Below are 21,754 nucleotides of genomic sequence, written 5' to 3'. Positions count from 1 at the left end.
ACATGGTTCCGCTCGAAAATATTACCTGATTCCACTTCAAACTTGCGATTCCGCTTGAAAATCCAGCAAATTCCGCTCCAAAGTGATATTCAAGTGATTTCGCTTGAGGATTGATTCTGTTTTCGCTTGAAGTATCATTGTTTGATTTCGCTTGAACCTGTTAGTCCAGTGATTTCGCTCCAAAAGTGGTTCCTGTGATTTCACTTGAAATCACTATTTCGCTTGAAAGTGGGATTTAGCTTGAAATCTGATTTCGCTCCAAAGTGTCTTGTGTCAAGATCATTTCACGACATCCAAGTGTCAGTTTATTTCAGATTATTTGATACTGTTTAAACTGATTGTGTTTGTTTGTGTTCTCAGGTGATTGAGGATATACAACTTGTGAAATTGTTTGAAGATGTCGAGCAGCGGTGAAGAATTTTACAACACATTCTACAACGCATTCACTTCAGAATCGACAAAAAGAAGATCTGATATGAGAGAATATTCGAAAGAGATTTCAGAGAATTTGAAGTTTGAAAATATGTATGGAAGCCAACAGAAACCACTGAAGGTAATGAAGATTGAAGATTATAACTGGTGGAAAAACCGATTTGAGGGTTGGGTAAAAGCTGTCGCTCCTGAAAGTTGGTTAAAATTGGAAAATGGATATACAGAACCAGTAAAAGAAAGTGGAGAGTTAATAGATGAAAAAGATTTCACAGAAATAGATATAAAAAATGTTGTAGCTGATTACAAAATGATTACATTGATAAAACAGTCAGTGAGAGAAGATATTATTTCGCTACTTGAACAAGAGAAAACATCGAAGAGTTTATGGGAAGCGTTAGAGAGAAAATGTGTAGGTACTTCTGAGATTGTGAAAAACAAAAAGAAATTGTTGCGTAAAGAGTTTGATCTATTTAGCTGTATGAAAAATGAATCTGTTTGTAAAATGATCGAGAGATTTGGACATCTGAAGATGGAGCTGGCCAGATACAAAATCACATACACTCAAGAGGAGCTGGTTGATAAACTGTTTGACTCGTTGCCAAATGATCAAGATTGGCAATACTTTGCTTTAATGTTGAAAAACACAATCAAGCCTGAAGAGTTAACAGTGGATTTGTTGATCGAAAGACTTGAAAGCCATGAGTTGGAGATAAAGAGATCTAAAGTCAACAATCCATCTTATCAGCAGAATGTGGAGTTGTACTACAGAGGAAATGTACCACAGGCTGGGTCTCCAAGAACAACGTTTTCTGCAGAAAGTTCAAATTCAGTAAACAATGAAAGTCTTCACAGTGGGTTTCACAGTGGATCTTCTTCAACAACTTCAAGTCAATCTGCTTCAAAGAATTTATTTCAATGTAACATCGCTGTAGATTTGAAAAATGGTCAAAATTTCAGCAAAGAGTCGGCAAAGCAACAGATGGTTTTTCTAGCGTCTGTGCTAGAATCATATGAAAGCCTTGTAGCAGGGAAGATTGGCAACACCAACCTGACAAAAGAAGACTATGATCAAATAGATCCTGAAGAAATTGAATTGATCGACATAAGGTGGTGCATGGCCAGTGCAGTTCGTCGGGCACGGCGTTTCATGGAGATAACCGGGAGAAAGTCAATTGGTGGACCGTCTACGAAGTTAGGTTTTGACAAATCAAAAGTGACGTGTTTTAAGTGTAAACAGAAAGGTCACTTCAAAAGAGAGTGCCAAAATGCTTATGCTGATGATTCTGAAAACCCGTTCAAAGAAGATTATTACAAGAAAGCAATTTATCATCAGAACAAGGCTGAACCCCCCAGGATGAAGCAGCTTGAAGAAAAATCCAGAGCTCTTGCGGTTATTGATGACGATGAAGGTTACGACTGGAGTCAAGATCTACCTGAAGAAGATGCAGTTGGATATGCATTTGTGACTAATGTTGATCATGATAGATGGTGGAAAATAGATTACGCAAGATGGGAAATTGAAAAATTCAGAGAATCATTCAAAGAAGCCCAGAGAGCCAAAAGATGGAATGATGAATTAGAATGTTACACGGATCCACGGGGTAATCCAGTTGTTGACCCATCAAAGGTGGATTTTGAGGCTGTAACAAATTTTCTGCCAAGTCAGGCTACTTTCAACACAAGAAGGTTATCTGATAAAGAATATTTGCCGGATTTGGTGAGCAAGATAAAGGAAGTTTGTGAAGCAAGTCTACCAAAGGTGGTAGACATGAAGAAGAGAAAAGAAGAAGAGTTGAAAAAGATGGTTGAAGAAGTGAAGATTACTGCAAAGCTTGCTGTTGAGGAAGAGCAGAAGATTGATTGAAGAAGAACAGAAAGAAGAAGAAGAGGAGAACAAAGAGGAAGATCAGACAGAAGAATCGGTGCTGAAAGAGAATGAGGTAAGTGAATCTTCTGATCTATCGAATGTTGAAAATGTTGATAACATTGAAAACAAGTGCAGGAATTGCATAGAAATGTGCAAAGTCTGTACTGAAAAAGATGACATCATAAAAACAAAAGATAATGAAATAGATAAACTTGAAAATGTTTTCATAACAAAATGTAAAGAAATGATTGACAAAGAAGAAATTTTAAAACTAAAAGTTGAAAAACTGACACAGAAATGTCAAGGTCTTGAAAAAGATAATGATGTTTATAGACAACTATGTGCAGCAAAATGTGTTGGTTGTGTTGAAAAAGAAAATAGATTTCAAGATTTTCAAAAAGAGTATGATTCATTGAAGTGGTCGAGTCAGAGAGTACAAGAAGCTTATGATACTTTGAAGAGCCAAGTCAAATGTTTTGACCAAAGATTGATTGAAACTTTAATCACTAAAGAAATGTATGAGAGAAAGTTTAAAGAAAAGCAACTTGAATTAAACAAGTGTGTTGATGAAATTGCTAATCTCAAACAAATTCTGGCTGAAAAAGAAAAGGTTGTTACCAAACTTCAAAGTTATCATAACTCTTCGTACATTCTCGAACGCATTTTCAACATCACACCAGATGACAAAAATACTAACAAGTGTAAAAAGGGTATTGGTTCAGAATTTCATCAGGTACCACCACCATTGAGAAACAATTATACTTTCTATGATGAGGAAAAGGTGGAAAAAGGTCTGAACATAGTTGACCAATTACCTGAAAGTATCGATGTGACTTACACCAAATCTGATGAAGCTGATGATTCAGAGGTGGTAAGTAAGGTTGTTGATAGCGTTTTGAAAGATGAGTCTACAAAAGGTAAGTCTGAATCACAGGATGAAGATGAAGGTAATTTTCATGATGAGTATCTGAAAAACACAAAATCTGAGAAAGTTGTGAATGATGATTCAAAAGGATTGGTTTATACCATGATTGGATCGGACAAACTATTCTTAGATATTGTATTCCCGAATCAGAATGTGATTTCAGAGAAAATTGATAAAATTTTTAAGATGGTTGAAATTGAAAAGTCAGAAATTTCAAAATTTGCTGGGAAAAACAAGAAATTTTTATAACAAACCTGGTTTCAAGAAGAAAAACATAAAGGCTGGGTTGGGATATAAAAGGAAACAGAATTGGAAACAAAATGAAAAATCAAATTTGCAACAAAAAGTGAATTTTGTTCAAGGAAAAAGTTTGAAAGAAGAGGAAAAACTCAAAATCGGACAACAGTCTAATGAGGAGTTTGATGCTAAGAAAAAGAAACAACAGCAGGCCAAGGATGTTTCAAAGAAAGTGTGTTTTAAATGTCACACCCCGAAATTATCAGAGCGTTGGCGTGACTGGACTGGTATCTTCATTGCACAGCGGAAGCAAATAAGCTAAGTCTTTCTAGAAACTGAACGCTCACTAAGTACTCGACTCTTCATGGTCCTCCTATTCCAACCGTGCTTTGTCTTAGAAATGCAACCTGAGAAAGAACATGCGAAAAAGTCAACATAAAGTTGAGCGAGTTCATAGCTTGTTTGTAAAAGATCTGAAATAAATCTTTTGAGTTGTGAAAGGTTTGAAAATAAATCTTTGGTAACCAGTTTTTGAAATAGTATTGAGAAAAATGAATTTAAAAATCATTTTCTTGCCAAGTTATATGGAAACGTTGTGTTTGTAACACGTTATGTTCATAAAACCATGTATTTGTAAAGCCTTGTCTTTGTAATGTTCGCATAACCGTCAATGCCCACCCTGACTTTGACTCCATACCCCCATAATTCTTTGTATTTGTATAAAACATGGTAGTTAATTTGTATGAACAAGAAGTTTCCGTAAGTATAAAATCCCTGGTATGTAGCAGTGTAAGAGGACTTGTGATCACCAATGGTTTGCAAGGCCACTGACATATGTGAAGTGCAAATAGGGAGACTCAAACCTAGCAGATTTCGCCACGGCAAAGTATGTGGACAAAGTCACCCCACGGTCCGTTTCTAGTTTGGCCGGGGGCTGGGCTCGCTACACCCAGATAGATCTACCGCTCCTGTCCCTCGGTCCCTCCATGAGGACTAATGGCCCCATGTTGTTCCTATCCACTCACATGATCGTATAACACCTCCTTACGTTAACCATACCATGTAAAAAATTTTCATAATTACTGTAACATATATTCCACCTCAGCCACCCTGGCTGAGCCTCCCCAGCCACCCTGACTGAGCTTTCCCAGCCACCCTGACTGAACTTTCCCAGCCACCCTGACTGAACCTTCCCAGCCACCCTGACTGACTCCTTAGTTATGAAAAATCATTCATATTTCGAAAATAAGCATTTGTTTTGTAAAAACCGGTATGTTTAGTATAAACCTTTCGTAAATCATTTGAGTTCCTCGAAATCCATTCGTGATATGATTTAGAAATACGAGTTTTGCGTTTGTTCAAAACCTTGTATGTTTCTGAAAATTGTGCATGTCTTTCCACCCCGAAAACATTTACAAAAAGAATGTAAAACAGTAGTAATAAGTGGGGGTTATGAACTCGCCTGAATATTCCTGTGCAAAGCTAGCTAATTACGACTTCGCGATGTCGTTTCCAAGATGAGACTTGCTAGCATGCGTTCTACAATATTCCTAACATAAAATATCTAATAAGTTTCTAAGCAAAAACGGTAACTACGTGTTACCGAGCTCTACCGAATCGTTAATCGAACGATTCGACGGTAAATAGTTAACTTAATGAAAATGACTAAGTTATATTCGTTTAGCTTCATTTTATGAAGTCGTACGTTGATATATAGGAATATTCATATGAAAGTAATATATAATAGACTCGTATTATATATCGCGTTTTGAAAATTATCAATATATACATATGCCGTTAAGGCGTTTGACATGAATATAAAAGAGTTATACTCATTCTACAAAAGAATCCTCGAGTTGTATTTGAAAATAAATATATAACTATATTTATTTTTATAAAAGAACTCGTTTTGTTTGTCGTATGATATATGAAATAAATATAAGAACTATATTTATTTTATAAGGCGAAATCGTGTCGCGTGATATTTGAAATAAATATATATACTATATTTATTTATAAGGGATTCGAGTTTATTTGAAATAAATATAATAATAACTATATTTATTTTTGTTGTCAAAATAATTTCCATAGCGTTGTTCTCGTAAGTTGTAAGTCGTTGTCGAAGGAAACTTTATATTTGTATCTCGTAAAAGTCGCTTTATAACAATAGTTGTCGTTTTACAAGAAAAGCACGTTTTTATAATAAAACTCGTTTTATTTTACGGATTTTCTCGAAAAACGGGCAGAGTTTCCTCTGTTTTTGGACGGCCCCGACAACGCAAGTTGTCGTTACTTTTATCAAGATTCAACAATTTTCAACAACAATCCAATCATGTACTCAATATATATATAATTTTATGAGATGACAACGTATAAACTAAACGTTATTTTATATTGGTTCGAGCTCGTTTGTCACGTGAGTAATAATATTATAAAAATAACAAAATAAACGTGACATTAATTTTTACCAAGTCTTCGCGTCGGGATGTTGACCGAGTCGACTCGCTGAGTTGACCGAGTCAACTGAGTTGAACTCAGTTCGACCGAGTCAACCGAACTGAACCGTCTAATCTCTTTGACTGCATTACTCGGACCCGCTGACCTGAGCCCGAACCACAACAGGTCTGAACCATTGACCCGAGTTGACTGAGTTGACTTGGTTTGACCGAGTCAAACCGAACCGAGCCGTCTGACCGCGAACCGAAGCCGAACCGGAACTGTTGACTTGTCGACGTGAGCCGTGACCAAAACGACTAGAACCAATCATCATCTCTACCAACAACAGTGGACATATAAACATAATCATCATCATCATCTTCAGTTTTGCGAGAAATAAAAGGAATAGGACGAGATTACCGGGATAAATCTTCGGATAAAGGCGCGAACCACCGGAAAATTGGTGATACCCATCGGATAAGGACAAGAACCGTCGGTCTATGACACAAACCGCTGGACCGAGGCACAATCCACTGGTCCGAGACACTAACCACCGCCTGAAGCCGCCGCCTGTTTCCACTGCCGCCGCCGTGAGCGGCGGTGCCGCTCCTCCTCTTCTCTCTCTTTCACTCCGGCTCCTCTCTCTCTAACCTCACCCTTCATCTCGGTTCTCTCTCTCACCCGTTCGTGGCCGCCGCACCACCACCGGTTAGTGGTGGTGGTGCTCCGATTTACTTACCGAAACAGAAAAAAAAATGAAAGGGGGGTGGGTGTGAGAGCTAGGGTTCCTCTTTGGGAAGGTGACTGCTCTATGTTTGCATGTTGTAACCGAGAGAGGAGAGTGAAGATGGATGATGTTTGTCTAATGGGAGTCCTAATCTCCATTTTGTGTGTTTATTCTGTTTGTATGGAAATCGAGAGAGGGTAGGAGGTGTCTGAGTAACATATGTCTTGTAAAAAAAAATTACAACCTCCTTTGTGTTTGCAGGTAGAATCGTAGGGAAAACAGGAGGGTGGGAGGTTGTGGGTAACTCTAACCTTGTGTGTCTATTAATAGACTGAGGGTAAGATGGAAGATTTTATTGTCTTTCATATATTCTATTTACATTCAGGTTAGATATCATACCCTATGAAACAAGATCTTTTGTATAGATTGTGTAAACCTTACGTAGATTTAATAAATCTTGTATAGATTCAGTAAATCTTAATAGGATTTTAATATCTTATGTGTAGGTTTAGGCTTGTGGGTGCTAGGCTTGGGCCCTGGGCCCACAAGCCCGTCTCGTGTGTAAGTGGCCCGTAATTCCTACAAGACTCGTTGTTAAAGCCCGAACTCCGTTTTAATGTAAAAATTAAAATACACAAAATACGGTCGGTAGTCGCGTATCATCCATATTTGTCGGTGTCGTCAGTACTTTGTATGGTATCGGTCCGTTGTCGCTTAACGTTTAGCATGTTTCTCCGCTCATCACCGTTCGCGCACTGTATAGTCGGACAGACGTTCCTAGGCACTCCAAAGGCCTAATTAAGTTAATTTGCGCTGTAAACACTATTTATTTTCGCGTTAATTACCTGTTAATCACGTAATTAAGAGCCGTAAATCACGGGTTGTCACATTCTCCCCCTGTTACAGAAATTTCGTCCTCGAAATTTAGAATAGGTTATCTCTTCAGAAGTGTGTTTCAAAAGTTGATGTCAAGGGAAACAAGATGTATAGATACAGTCACTAGTGTGACTAAGTTAGCAGGATCCAACAATGAACAGGAACTTCGACCAATCGAATTCCAGATGAACGTTTATAACATGTAAACGAGTTCTAGAAGCAATAACATCCACTGGATGAACTTAGAATCAACCATCTCAAATATAATAGTTTGCATGAAACGCTCGATTGTGATCAGCTCAAGCTGCAAGTTATACCGACGCCTCAAGGTGTCGCAATGAAACGATTCAATAATAGGGGTGATCGAACAAGTATCACCTATGTTTTGCATGAAACGCTCAATCATGATTAGCCCAAGCTACAAGTTTGTACTGACACCACAAGGTGTCGTAGTGAGTCAAATAATTCAATAATAGCGGTGATCAAACAAATCCACCGTATTTGAAGTCAAATGAAAGCGTAATAAGGTGAATCCGAAAGTTTGTTTCAAATGACATCATAGAATTTTCAATTGAAATTTGAACATCAAAGAAATAATGTTTTCGATCGAATGTGAAGAAGCAATGGATATTGCAAAATTTTCGATCGATAATGAAAGAACCGTTAGTAGGTACACCGGAATGTAAAAATGAATTTGTGTACCATTGTCTTAACACGCTATTGTATTAAGACCGCTTTGATATAATAAATCGAAGTGAATTGGAAAAACAATCAAAAAAAATTTTTTTTTTTTGATCCGTGTATGAGATGCGTAAACGAGTTTAGCACAAGCTTCAAGTTAATGAATACACCGCCACAAGGTGTCGAAATCAGCAAACAATTTAATGGAGTCGAATGCCAAACAAGTTCACTTCGACTTGGAACAAATGAAACGTTTGTTAATACGAATTTGAATATGATGTTTTCAATACATCATATTGTATTTGGAATAAAATGGGTGTAATGGACAAGTTCAAACAATTGAACTTGGTTTTAGCGCAATCCGACAATAAACATATGTATCAACAAGAAAACTTTCGGCATGGTCACAATGAAAAAACCATGTATGTAACTTGTAAAGAAATGATCGTGATACAATGACCATTAAGAGGAGTAGAGATGCGAAAATCTACTCAGTGAGCGTGAAATTCGAAATTTCAATAATAGAAATTTGAGGACTTTACCTGGGGTTTCGTGTGACGACCAATTGTTAGGTGACATTACCGTCGTTAACCGAAATAGAGGGGATGTGGAGACATACGTCTTTTCCTTGGAGTGATTCGTGTCGTTGCAGGACCGCGTGACAAGTTGTCGTTTCCTGGCCGTTAGTTCTCCTGCTGACAGGAATCTAGCGTCGTCCTTGAGTTGCGCCATCGCGTCTTTTCAAAGGCCTCGCCTTGATAGTCGTATGTGACATACTTCAACCTCTGTTGATGTAAGCTTAAGTTCCACGTATACCTGTGCACTAGCGTCGTGTGCCATGTAGAAGGTGATGTACCCCGACATCCGTGGACGTAAAAATTGAGTTCCATGTATTCCCGTGCGCTAGCGTTTTGTTATGCGTAGGCTGCCTGCTCGGGGAGTTAAAATATCATAGACAATGTGGATAATAGTGTGTACCCGAGTTAATATTCGCGATTCCTACGTGATGTCCATGCATAAATAATCGATCATATAATCAATTACGCATGTTAGTCACCAATAAGCAATCAAGTAATTCCCCTAGTCCCACTAGTCTATCCTCCCAGCCTCTCAGACTGAACTTCCTAGTCCCACTAGACTATCCTCCCAGCCTCTCAGACTGAATCTCCTGGTCCCACTAGACTATCATTCCAGCCTCCCAGACTGAATCTCCTAGTCCCACTAGACTATCCTTCCAGCCTCCCAGACTGAATCTCCTAGTCCCACTAGACTATCCTTCCAGCCTCCCAGACTGAATCTCCTAGTCCCACTAGACTATCCTTCCAGCCTCTCAGACTGAATCTCCTAGTCCCACTAGACTATCCTTCCAGCCTCTCAGACTGAATCTCCTAGTCCCACTAGACTATCCTTCCAGCCTCTCAGACTGAATCTCCTAGTCCCACTAGACTATCCTTACCAGCCTCTCAGACTGAATTCCCTTTTCCGAAGGTCTTAAATGCATGTTTCCTAAACTCTCAGAGTGTTGGGCACTGTATGCGCCTGTTTTGTGTATCGTGTATAAAACACTATTTTAGCATATGTTTGAAACAATATTTTGACTGCTTGTTTTTCGGCAACGGTTAGAGACCATATTCGAGTACTAGGCGTTCTGTATGTATTCAACGTCTCAATGATCTAAGTCCCCAGGGGGGGGGAGGTGAGGTTAGAGCCTAGGTATAACAGAAACCTAATTCGCTGTAACCTATAGCTCTGATACCAATCTGTCACACCCCGAAATTATCAGAGCGTTGGTGTGACTGGACTGGTATCTTCATTGCACAGCGGAAGCAAATAAGCTAAGTCTTTCTAGAAACTGAACGCTCACTAAGTACTCGACTCTTCATGGTCCTCCTATTCCAACCGTGCTTTGTCTTAGAAATGCAACCTGAGAAAGAACATGCGAAAAAGTCAACATAAAGTTGAGCGAGTTCATAGCTTGTTTGTAAAAGATCTGAAATAAATCTTTTGAGTTGTGAAAGGTTTGAAAATAAATCTTTGGTAACCGGTTTTTGAAATAGTATTGAGAAAAATGAATTTAAAAATCATTTTCTTGCCAAGTTATATGGAAACGTTGTGTTTGTAACACGTTATGTTCATAAAACCATGTATTTGTAAAGCCTTGTCTTTGTAATGTTCGCATAACCGTCAATGCCCAACCTGACTTTGACTCCATACCCCCATAATTCTTTGTATTTGTATAAAACATGGTAGTTAATTTGTATGAACAAGAAGTTTCCGTAAGTATAAAATCCCTGGTATGTAGCAGTGTAAGAGGACTTGTGATCACCAATGGTTTGCAAGGCCACTGACATATGTGAAGTGCAAATAGGGAGACTCAAACCTAGCAGATTTCGCCACGGCAAAGTATGTGGACAAAGTCACCCCACGGTCCGTTTCTAGTTTGGCCGGGGGCTGGGCTCGCTACACCCAGATAGATCTACCGCTCCTGTCCCTCGGTCCCTCCATGAGGACTAATGGCCCCATGTTGTTCCTATCCACTCACATGATCGTATAACACCTCCTTACGTTAACCATACCATGTAAAAAATTTTCATAATTACTGTAACATATATTCCACCTCAGCCACCCTGGCTGAGCCTCCCCAGCCACCCTGACTGAGCTTTCCCAGCCACCCTGACTGAACTTTCCCAGCCACCCTGACTGAACCTTCCCAGCCACCCTGACTGACTCCTTAGTTATGAAAAATCATTCATATTTCGAAAATAAGCATTTGTTTTGTAAAAACCGGTATGTTTAGTATAAACCTTTCGTAAATCATTTGAGTTCCTCGAAATCCATTCGTGATATGATTTAGAAATACGAGTTTTGCGTTTGTTCAAAACCTTGTATGTTTCTGAAAATTGTGCATGTCTTTCCACCCCGAAAACATTTACAAAAAGAATGTAAAACAGTAGTAATAAGTGGGGGTTATGAACTCGCCTGAATATTCCTGTGCAAAGCTAGCTAATTACGACTTCGCGATGTCGTTTCCAAGATGAGACTTGCTAGCATGTGTTCTACAATATTCCTAACATAAAATATCTAATAAGTTTCTAAGCAAAAACGGTAACTACGTGTTACCGAGCTCTACCGAATCGTTAATCGAACGATTCGACGGTAAATAGTTAACTTAATGAAAATGACTAAGTTATATTCGTTTAGCTTCATTTTATGAAGTCGTACGTTGATATATAGGAATATTCATATGAAAGTAATATATAATAGACTCGTATTATATATCGCGTTTTGAAAATTATCAATATATACATATGCCGTTAAGGCGTTTGACATGAATATAAAAGAGTTATACTCATTCTACAAAAGAATCCTCGAGTTGTATTTGAAAATAAATATATAACTATATTTATTTTTATAAAAGAACTCGTTTTGTTTGTCGTATGATATATGAAATAAATATAAGAACTATATTTATTTTATAAGGCGAAATCGTGTCGCGTGATATTTGAAATAAATATATATACTATATTTATTTATAAGGGATTCGAGTTTATTTGAAATAAATATAATAATAACTATATTTATTTTTGTTGTCAAAATAATTTCCATAGAGTTGTTCTCGTAAGTTGTAAGTCGTTGTCGAAGGAAACTTTATATTTGTATCTCGTAAAAGTCGCTTTATAACAATAGTTGTCGTTTTACAAGAAAAGCACGTTTTTATAATAAAACTCGTTTTATTTTACGGATTTTCTCGAAAAACGGGCAGAGTTTCCTCTGTTTTTGGACGGCCCCGACAACGCAAGTTGTCGTTACTTTTATCAAGATTCAACAATTTTCAACAACAATCCAATCATGTACTCAATATATATATAATTTTATGAGATGACAACGTATAAACTAAACGTTATTTTATATTGGTTCGAGCTCGTTTGTCACGTGAGTAATAATATTATAAAAATAACAAAATAAACGTGACATTAATTTTTACCAAGTCTTCGCGTCGGGATGTTGACCGAGTCGACTCGCTGAGTTGACCGAGTCAACTGAGTTGAACTCAGTTCGACCGAGTCAACCGAACTGAACCGTCTAATCTCTTTGACTGCATTACTCGGACCCGCTGACCTGAGCCCGAACCACAACAGGTCTGAACCGTTGACCCGAGTTGACTGAGTTGACTTGGTTTGACCGAGTCAAACCGAACCGAGCCGTCTGACCGCGAACCGAAGCCGAACCGGAACTGTTGACTTGTCGACGTGAGCCGTGACCAAAACGACTAGAACCAATCATCATCTCTACCAACAACAGTGGACATATAAACATAATCATCATCATCATCTTCAGTTTTGCGAGAAATAAAAGGAATAGGACGAGATTACCGGGATAAATCTTCGGATAAAGGCGCGAACCACCGGAAAATTGGTGATACCCATCGGATAAGGACAAGAACCGTCGGTCTATGACACAAACCGCTGGACCGAGGCACAATCCACTGGTCCGAGACACTAACCACCGCCTGAAGCCGCCGCCTGTTTCCACTGCCGCCGCCGTGAGCGGCGGTGCCGCTCCTCCTCTTCTCTCTCTTTCACTCCGGCTCCTCTCTCTCTAACCTCACCCTTCATCTCGGTTCTCTCTCTCACCCGTTCGTGGCCGCCGCACCACCACCGGTTAGTGGTGGTGGTGCTCCGATTTACTTACCGAAACAGAAAAAAAATGAAAGGGGGGTGGGTGTGAGAGCTAGGGTTCCTCTTTGGGAAGGTGACTGCTCTATGTTTGCATGTTGTAACCGAGAGAGGAGAGTGAAGATGGATGATGTTTGTCTAATGGGAGTCCTAATCTCCATTTTGTGTGTTTATTCTGTTTGTATGGAAATCGAGAGAGGGTAGCAGGTGTCTGAGTAACATATGTCTTGTAAAAAAAAATTACAACCTCCTTTGTGTTTGCAGGTAGAATCGTAGGGAAAACAGGAGGGTGGGAGGTTGTGGGTAACTCTAACCTTGTGTGTCTATTAATAGACTGGGGGTAAGATGGAAGATTTTATTGTCTTTCATATATTCTATTTACATTCAGGTTAGATATCATACCCTATGAAACAAGATCTTTTGTATAGATTGTGTAAACCTTACGTAGATTTAATAAATCTTGTATAGATTCAGTAAATCTTAATAGGATTTTAATATCTTATGTGTAGGTTTAGGCTTGTGGGTGCTAGGCTTGGGCCCTGGGCCCACAAGCCCGTCTCGTGTGTAAGTGGCCCGTAATTCCTACAAGACTCGTTGTTAAAGCCCGAACTCCGTTTTAATGTAAAAATTAAAATACACAAAATACGGTCGGTAGTCGCGTATCATCCATATTTGTCGGTGTCGTCAGTACTTTGTATGGTATCGGTCCGTTGTCGCTTAACGTTTAGCATGTTTCTCCGCTCATCACCGTTCGCGCACTGTATAGTCGGACAGACGTTCCTAGGCACTCCAAAGGCCTAATTAAGTTAATTTGCGCTGTAAACACTATTTATTTTCGCGTTAATTACCTGTTAATCACGTAATTAAGAGCCGTAAATCACGGGTTGTCACATTAAATGTGATCAAATTGGTCATGTTGCACGAAAGTGTCCAAATCCAAAGCCTGTTGATGTTGAAGAACAGGAGTCTGAGAGTTTGAAACAAAAGACTACCAAATTTGATTCCAAACAAACTTGGAGGTACAACACAAAAAAGTTTGCTTCAAATCAAACTTGGAAATCAAATCACACTAGGTTTGGTTCAAGACAAACCTGGAATGTGCAAACACCAAAATTGAGAACAACACAAAGTTGGAAAACATCTGTTGATATGACAAAACCTCAAGAGTTTTGGAAACCAAAAAATGTTGTTCAAAAACAAAGTGTTCAAAAAGAGACCCATTTTTACAAAAGAGGAACACCGACAGGTCAAACATGGTCTATTAAGAAACAAGTGATGTCGGTAAAAGATGAAAAAGTTGAAGTCAAAAGTGATATGGTCATTGTGAATGATGACAAAGAGTTTCCAGCATTGAATGAAAATTATTATGTTGAAATGCCTAAGGTCCAACAGACCTGGGCTAAATTGTTCAAGTAATTGAGTAATTTGAATGTGCAGGTGCTCAATAGAATCAAAGATTGTGAGAATGAAAACTGGAGCAGTCTGGCACATGAAGAGGAGGAAGAGGTTGCTGGACCCTGGTTTGGTTGAACAGGGAGTTTGTTTGTTTTTCTGTACATAAAAATTAAAAAAAAATGTGTATGTTGACTGAATACGTCGAAACCCTCACGGCTGAACAAACATGATTACTTTCACAAGATTGAAAAACGGTTTTCAAACTGTCGAAAATCAATGGGTTGTAAATCATGGGGGTACTTTATGTTAGATTTTCTGCTAAAAGTGCTAATAGTTTGTTATATTTTCTGTAATTCGATACACAAGAAGCAGAAAATGGATGGCGAGACAAAGCTATCAGCATCGTGTTGTCAAATTTTTTTTAATGATTTTGCATTTTAGGGGGAGAAAAATTGTCAGAAAATACAAAAACATTAGAAAATTTGAAAAAGCCAAAAACATGATAAAATTTAAAAATTTGAGTTTTGCGTAAAAAGAGGAAATGATAGTACATCAGTAGACAGTCGCAGTATGCTAAAGAAATGTAATGTTTAAATAGCGTTAAACAGTCTCACTGATGATATGACGAATGGTTTTTATACATTTAGTAAACTTTTTCGGGATATAAACCTAAAATTCAAACTTACTTATTTCGTGGGGAACACTACTTTGATATATAGGTAACCCCTGAAATCTTGTTTGAAAGGTCCCTCTTTCTGAGATACTAGGTCTTTATACTCAGTGATATCTGGGGTATTATTCCGGGACTTCTGCTGAATGGAAGTTCTGACCTAGTCCCCGAATAATACTTTCCGCATTGCTTGAAATATAGCACCACCCTCAGCATAAAAAACGATGAAACATTGCAAAATGATAATCGTGTGCTGTTGAAACAAAAAGATCCTCTAAAGGGGACACACCGAAAAGACGAAGCCGTCATCTCTCTGCGTATACGAAAGTATCGACCTGAGCTCTCACCGCCCTCGCATTTAACCCCTTACAGATATCATCTGTGGTATACTCACCTGTAAGACTGAATATTGGGATCTGGATACGGGAGTTTATTCAAAAGGTGGGACACATGAATGAGTTTAAGTTCTTAAAATACCTAATTCATATCCTGAATCAGTTGAAATTTGTATGGAAATTTAAGTGGACTAGTATATCGACAATCTAAGTGAATTGTTTAATTCTTACTGTGTAACTAAGCTCAACGGTACTTGTGACTTGTCATAAACTAATATGATCCTCTGACGCATACTCAAACAAAAATATTGTCTGTAAATATGTTTGTACATATTTCTTTATTGCTTTATATTTTCAGAAAATACAAAAAGATTTTGATTTCTGCTTTATTTTCGACAACCGATATCTGAGATGCTGAGTTTCAAAATCTAAGTAAGCTGATTGTGTTTCTGAAAATAAAACAAGTTTATTAATTTGAAACTTGTATTAAAAATCAAAAATCAAAAACAGTTTGTGATATCTCCAAGGTCATTAGTTTGGACTTGGATGATTAACTGTGGGGGATTTGGATGTTTATGTTGTTATAGAGCTAGTTTCTGATTCGATTCGATGAAACTGCCAAATTCATGAGAAGTGTTTTAGAAAGTTTGATTTGCCAGGATATGATTCCTAGGAGTCTAAAATGTTGTTACTTAAAAATGTATGAGTGATGCAGGTAAAATTCCAGACTTCGATCCCGAGAGCAGAGTCTAAGGGGGAGTCTGAAGACAAGCTTGAAGCAAGAGGAGCTTGTAGATGGAAAGCTAGGTGTCGATCCCTAAAAGCACGGAAGTTTGACGAAAGAGGGAGCCTGATGAAGCTGTTGATGATAGAACCAGTAATGAGATCCTGGTGTAATAGTCAAAGAGTGAAGCTGATGAAAGAAGAGAAAGATTGATGGATGCTTACAATGTTACAATTTGGATGAGAAGGCTGAATGATCAAGACTGAAGAGGTGTCACGATAGAGACTAGACACTGAAGACTTCGTCAATATCCGAGGGGGAGTCTGTTAGTGCATTACATCTATTGACTTCGTCTTGTATTATGAAATAGGATAGAATAGGATAACCAGTGCACGAGGTTCGAGAATCATATTTTAGTGGTTAAAGAGGTGATTCCGCTTGAAAGTGCAAGGAGTCATTTCAAGCGAAATCAGAAACTTCTGATTCCGCTTGAAAGTGCTCCATGACATTTCGAGCGGAATCTCACTAATATATATAGTGCATTTGTCTGTTTCATTTGGCACGGGATCTGGATTTTGTAACAAAGTGCTGCCAAATTGTTCTCAGGTTGTAATCAATGTTAAATCAATAAAAGAGACATTATAATTACATTGAGCGTCCGTTTCATTGATTCCGCCCTTGATCCGGATTAACAACTCTTCTGATCGACTCGTTTGGGTCCAACAACGATCCTACAGTTCATCCCAACTTCCTCTGAAGTCTAAGACACATGCTCTCAACATATCGACGAGCGTTTGAATAGTTCTTTCCGATTGACCATCTGTTTGGGGGTGGTAGGCGGTACTTATATGCAGTTGGGTACCCATCTCTTCGTGAAACTTTTGCCAATAACGTGAAGTAAAACGCGTGTCCCGATTCGACACAATGACACGGATACTCCGTGACGGGATATAATTTCGTTCACAAAAATTTCAGCCATTCTTTCTGAGGAATAAGTGTCCCGAATAGGTAGGAAATAGGCACTTTTGGTGAGGCGGTCAACAATGACCCATATAACATCATACCCTTTTCTTGTTCTAGGAAGCTTGGTTACAAGATCCATAGTCACATCTTCCCATTTCCACACCAGGATTTCTAAGGGTTGCAACTTCCCATATGGGTTTTGATGTTCCGCTTTTACTTGGGAACACGTTAAACATTTTGCGACATATTTGACAATGTCACATTTCATTCCAGGCCACCAATAGTTCTTTCTTAAGTGTCAATACATTTTCGTGGCCCCTGGATGTACTGAATACCGAGACTTATGAGCCCCTTCTAATAGCAAGTCTTTCACATCACAATGCCAAGGTATCCAGATTCGGCCATACCTTATTTTGATCCCACTCGTATTTTTTTCCAATTTGTGCGCGATCCCTTTCGTTCTTTCTTCCTTTAGATCCTTCGCATTCAAGGACTTAATCTGAGCCTCCCGTACTTTTTCAAGGAGATTAGGCGTGACTACCATTTTCATGGACTTTACTCGAATTGAGGGCGGTAGTCCTTTCTACTTAGGGCATCCGCCACCATGTTCGCTTTTCCCGGGTGGCAGTGGATGTCACAATCATAATCCTTGATAAGTTCCAACCACCTCCGTTGCTTTATATTAAGATCTTTTTGCTCAAAGAAATACTTTAGACTTTTATGGATCCAAGTAGATCGTGCACTTTGTTCTGTATAGGTAATGCCTCCAAATCTTTAAGGCAAATACTACCGCTGTAACACCCATCTCATTATTTAAGATTTTACTATAAAAGACGCATTTTCCAAGCCAAAATGCATAATTACGAAACTTAGATATAAAAACTAAGTTTACATAGTTAAGTTGTTCTAAAATTTCCAACTGACTAGTTTAAAACATGCAACATGTAGTTAGTGTTTACAAAATAAACATAATCTAAAACAAGATTAAATTATCGCGGAAGCTTCAAAACTTTGTGTTTGGTTCTTGCATACTTGCTTGATCGGCATCCAGGATGAGATGAACATCACCTAAGGCCAAAACCATAATAATTGTTAGTTTTGACATCAATAAAATACGTATAAACAGGTTCTAGTATCATACGATTGAAAACAAAATAAAATTTCAATTCTTGGTATGTCGCGCCACGTGACAGACTCCATCAAATCCTTCGCGCCCCGCGAGCGCTTTCGCGTGTCGCGCCAGAACTAGTGTTTCTTGGCGCGTGACGCAGGGAAACCCAATTTCCAGTGGATGCAGGTTGGTTTCCTGCATTTCTGCCAGCTCCCAATTTTCCAAAAATCTCAACTTTAAACTTGCATAACTTTTTATTTACATGTCCGTTTTAGCCAATTCTTTTTCCTATGTGTCCGTATTAAAATTACGGATTTAACCATGTAAATTTCACATAACGAAACTCGGTTTATGAACGGATGGTTCACAATTCCTTGTTTCGATTATCCGACCCATTAGCTATGTGTGCATACTTTCCATCATACAATTCTATAGTATAATAGACTTAATTACCCGTTCCCCAGGCTTGTAAACTTTGGCGTATCGACACCATTACATGGTTCTACGCTCACAATAGCATTTCATGCTCGTTTTTCTCATATTACGAGCATGCCGTTTTATGCAACTCTTGCGAGTGATTACTAGCCGTTTGACCCATTATCACGGGTTCATAAATTTAACCTAGTTTAGTCAATCTATTGGCGTGTTGTTTTATAACACTAACATAATACGAGACTTTCAAGTTTCTACACACATCATTGATTTAAGGCATAGTTTTGACCCGTTTGGTTGCCAAATGAAACCTTCACTTTGGTGACCACCAAGGTTTATCCAAATTGACCCGTTTGATCTATCGTGTGAACTCCGTCACTTCTATGATACATCAAACATCCTTGTCACACTACACATTATTTACAAAACATACTAGACAATCTTTATAGCTAAGTAATGGAATCGAAAGTTATGTACTTGCATAATTTATCAACATTGGATTCTAACCATAATTACCCATTCCCGGGCTTATCAACCTTAGCATATCACTTCCATTCCATGGTTTACGCCTTTATAACTCAAATTTAATGAGTGACATTTAAGTCACTTCAACACTACATATTAACCGTTGTTCGACCCATTTGGTTGTCTAGTGAAAACCACCATTTTACAACACACCAAACTTATTCTAACCAATATTTGACCCGTTTATTTACCCAGTGATCTTTGTCACTTCGACTAAATACCAATTTCATATATTGTGCCAATTTAAAGTCTACTAATGAAAATACTTAATCAAGCATAACGTAACGAAACCATAGTTACGTACCTTCAAAGCGCTTCCTTCAAACGCGTGTCACCGTCGGCTTGTCCGCTCGACGTCCCGGTTTCCTTGCCTATAGAGTTCAACCACGAATCGTTTAGCACTCTTTTCTTAACATTCCACGCATAATTCGCCAAAATATATAAGTATGCGTTTTACATCAAATTTTCGACATTAGGCTTTCTTTTAGGCATTTCCACAAACACCTAAAGGGCATGATTTCTGGAAGTTTATAATCAAGCTCATGACTAATTATGTAACCAAAATTAATCACCCATTAAGCAAGTTCATGTCAATTTTTCACTTTACATTCAGAAATCACTTCATAGAACTCGAATTACACTAGAATAACCATCATAATCCTAGTGTTTAACATACTTCTACATAACCCACTTAACACCTTCATTGGTGATTATGAGTTTCACAAGTAATAAGCAAAATTTCAACAAGTAATTGACTAGGGTTTATTCCTAGTCACAATTTCATTCCAAATCTATTCAAACAACAATCATGCAACACAAATTTCGAATTTTTAAGTATTCATCCAGAGATGGAATTATTCAATGAATTTTACATACCTTTCGATCCCTTTACTGAGGAGATCACTATTCTATATTTGGATTTTGATTTGGAACGGAATTTGGCCTTCAATTTGGTCAATTCTTAATAATTAGGGTTTGAGCTTGGGGAGCCTTTCCTGGCTCTGTGTTTGTGCGCGACCAGAACACACCAAGTATATGTTTCGGTGTGTTAATTTTTTTTGTTTTTATTAAAACTAATTAGCACATGTTCCACTTTAGTCCCTTATCTTTACTTGAGTTACCCTAAAGGGTTTTTAACCAAGTTCCTTTGTAACAACTAGACATATGACTAACTAGGTTATTTATTCCTAATTAGTTTGTTTTTGTTTACTTTATACTTTATAATTTTAATATAAAGTTTTATATTTTTGGGGTGTTACAACCGCCGCCAACTCCAAGTCGTGGGTTGGATAGTTACCCTCGTGTTGTATAAGTTGCCTCGAAGTGTAGGCAATTACCTTACCTCTTTGCATTAGGACACACCCTAACCCTTGATGTGAGGCATTCGTATAAACCACTAAGTTAGCTGTCCCGTCCAGTAATACCAACACCAGTGAGCTTGATAGCTTTTCCTTCAGTTTCTGAAAGGCTTTCTCTTGATCCGTACCCCAAATAAACTTCTCATTTTTCTTCGTTAGCTTAGTCATGGGTGATGCTATCTTAGAAATATCTTGAATGAATCTTCTATAATAACCAGCTAAGCCTAGAAAACTTCTTATTTCACTTGGGTTCTTTGGGGGAACCCACTTCATTACGGCCTCCACTTGGGTTGGGTCCACTTAAACACCTTCTTTATTGATTACATGGCCGAGAAACTGCACTTCCCTTAACCAAAACGCACACTTAGAAAATTTCGCATACAACTTTTCTTTACGAAGTGTTTCTAGCACTTCGTGTAAATGGCACGCATGTTCAAATTCGCTTCAGGAGTACACCAATATATCATCAATGAAGACTATCACAGATTTGTCCAACATAGTTCAACATACTCGATTTATCAAATCCATGAACGCGGCTGGTGCGTTTGTCAACCCAAAGGTAACAAGAACTCGTAATGTCCATAACAAGTCCTAAACGCGGTCTTGGCTACATCCTCTTCTCGTACTCGGAGTTGGTGATACCCTAAACGCAAATCAGTTTTTGAGAACCAACTAGCCCCTTGTAATTGATCAAAAAGGTCATCAATTATAGGCAAAAGGTAATGGTTCTTTACCGTTAGTTTGTTTAATTCTTGATAGTCGATGCACATGCGCATTGCACCGTTCTTCTTTTTCACTAATAGAACGGGTGCTCCCCATGGTGACACACTTGGACGTATAAAGCCATTGTCGAGCAATTCATGCAATTGTGTCATTAACTTCCGCATCTCAGTAGGAGCCAAACGAGCTTTAGCCACCGGCTTAGCACCCGGATTTAATTCGATTCGAAATTCTACTTCACGCTCGGGGGAAACCCCGGTAGATCATCTGGAAATACATCCAAATATTCATTAACAACTTTCACATCTTCCATCCTTGGGGCATCATGATGAGTCCTTGGGGCATCATGATGAGTATTCACTACGTAGGCTAGGAATGCCCTACTTCCATTTCGGACGTACTTGATCGCTTGTGTACTAGTGCACAATTTGGATTTAACTTCTCTTTATCCGTATATGGATACTCGTCTGTCACTAGGTGACAACACGTGGATAATCTTACCTTTACACTGGATTTCTGCATGATGTCGGGCTAACCATTCCATACCCACCACTACCTTGAATTCCCCCAAGATCACGGGAATATGGTCTATATCAAAATCTCCGTCCTCTATAGTTATTTTACTAACCCTACATATTTCATGTAACAGGTAGTTTTTGCTATC

The 21,754-nt window shown here is 38.4% G+C and overlaps 1 protein-coding gene across 1 annotated transcript; it reads left to right on the top strand.

Annotated features, from left to right (window-relative positions):
• Positions 1–397: 397 nt before the first annotated feature.
• Positions 398–16,194, top strand: LOC110882630. Its single transcript, XM_022130607.1, has 5 exons — positions 398–841; positions 1,766–2,191; positions 2,280–2,372; positions 14,295–14,363; positions 15,973–16,194. The coding sequence occupies exons 1-5, from the start codon at positions 398–400 to the stop codon at positions 16,192–16,194; spliced, it is 1,254 nt and encodes a 417-aa protein (XP_021986299.1).
• The last annotated feature ends 5,560 nt before the right edge of the window (positions 16,195–21,754 follow it).

Source organism: Helianthus annuus, chromosome 7 (genome assembly GCF_002127325.2).
Source record: "Helianthus annuus cultivar XRQ/B chromosome 7, HanXRQr2.0-SUNRISE, whole genome shotgun sequence".
NCBI classification, from domain to species: Eukaryota; Viridiplantae; Streptophyta; class Magnoliopsida; order Asterales; family Asteraceae; genus Helianthus; species Helianthus annuus.
The sequence above is the reverse complement of the archived record's forward strand: the minus strand, read 5'-3'. Positions and strand labels throughout refer to the sequence as shown.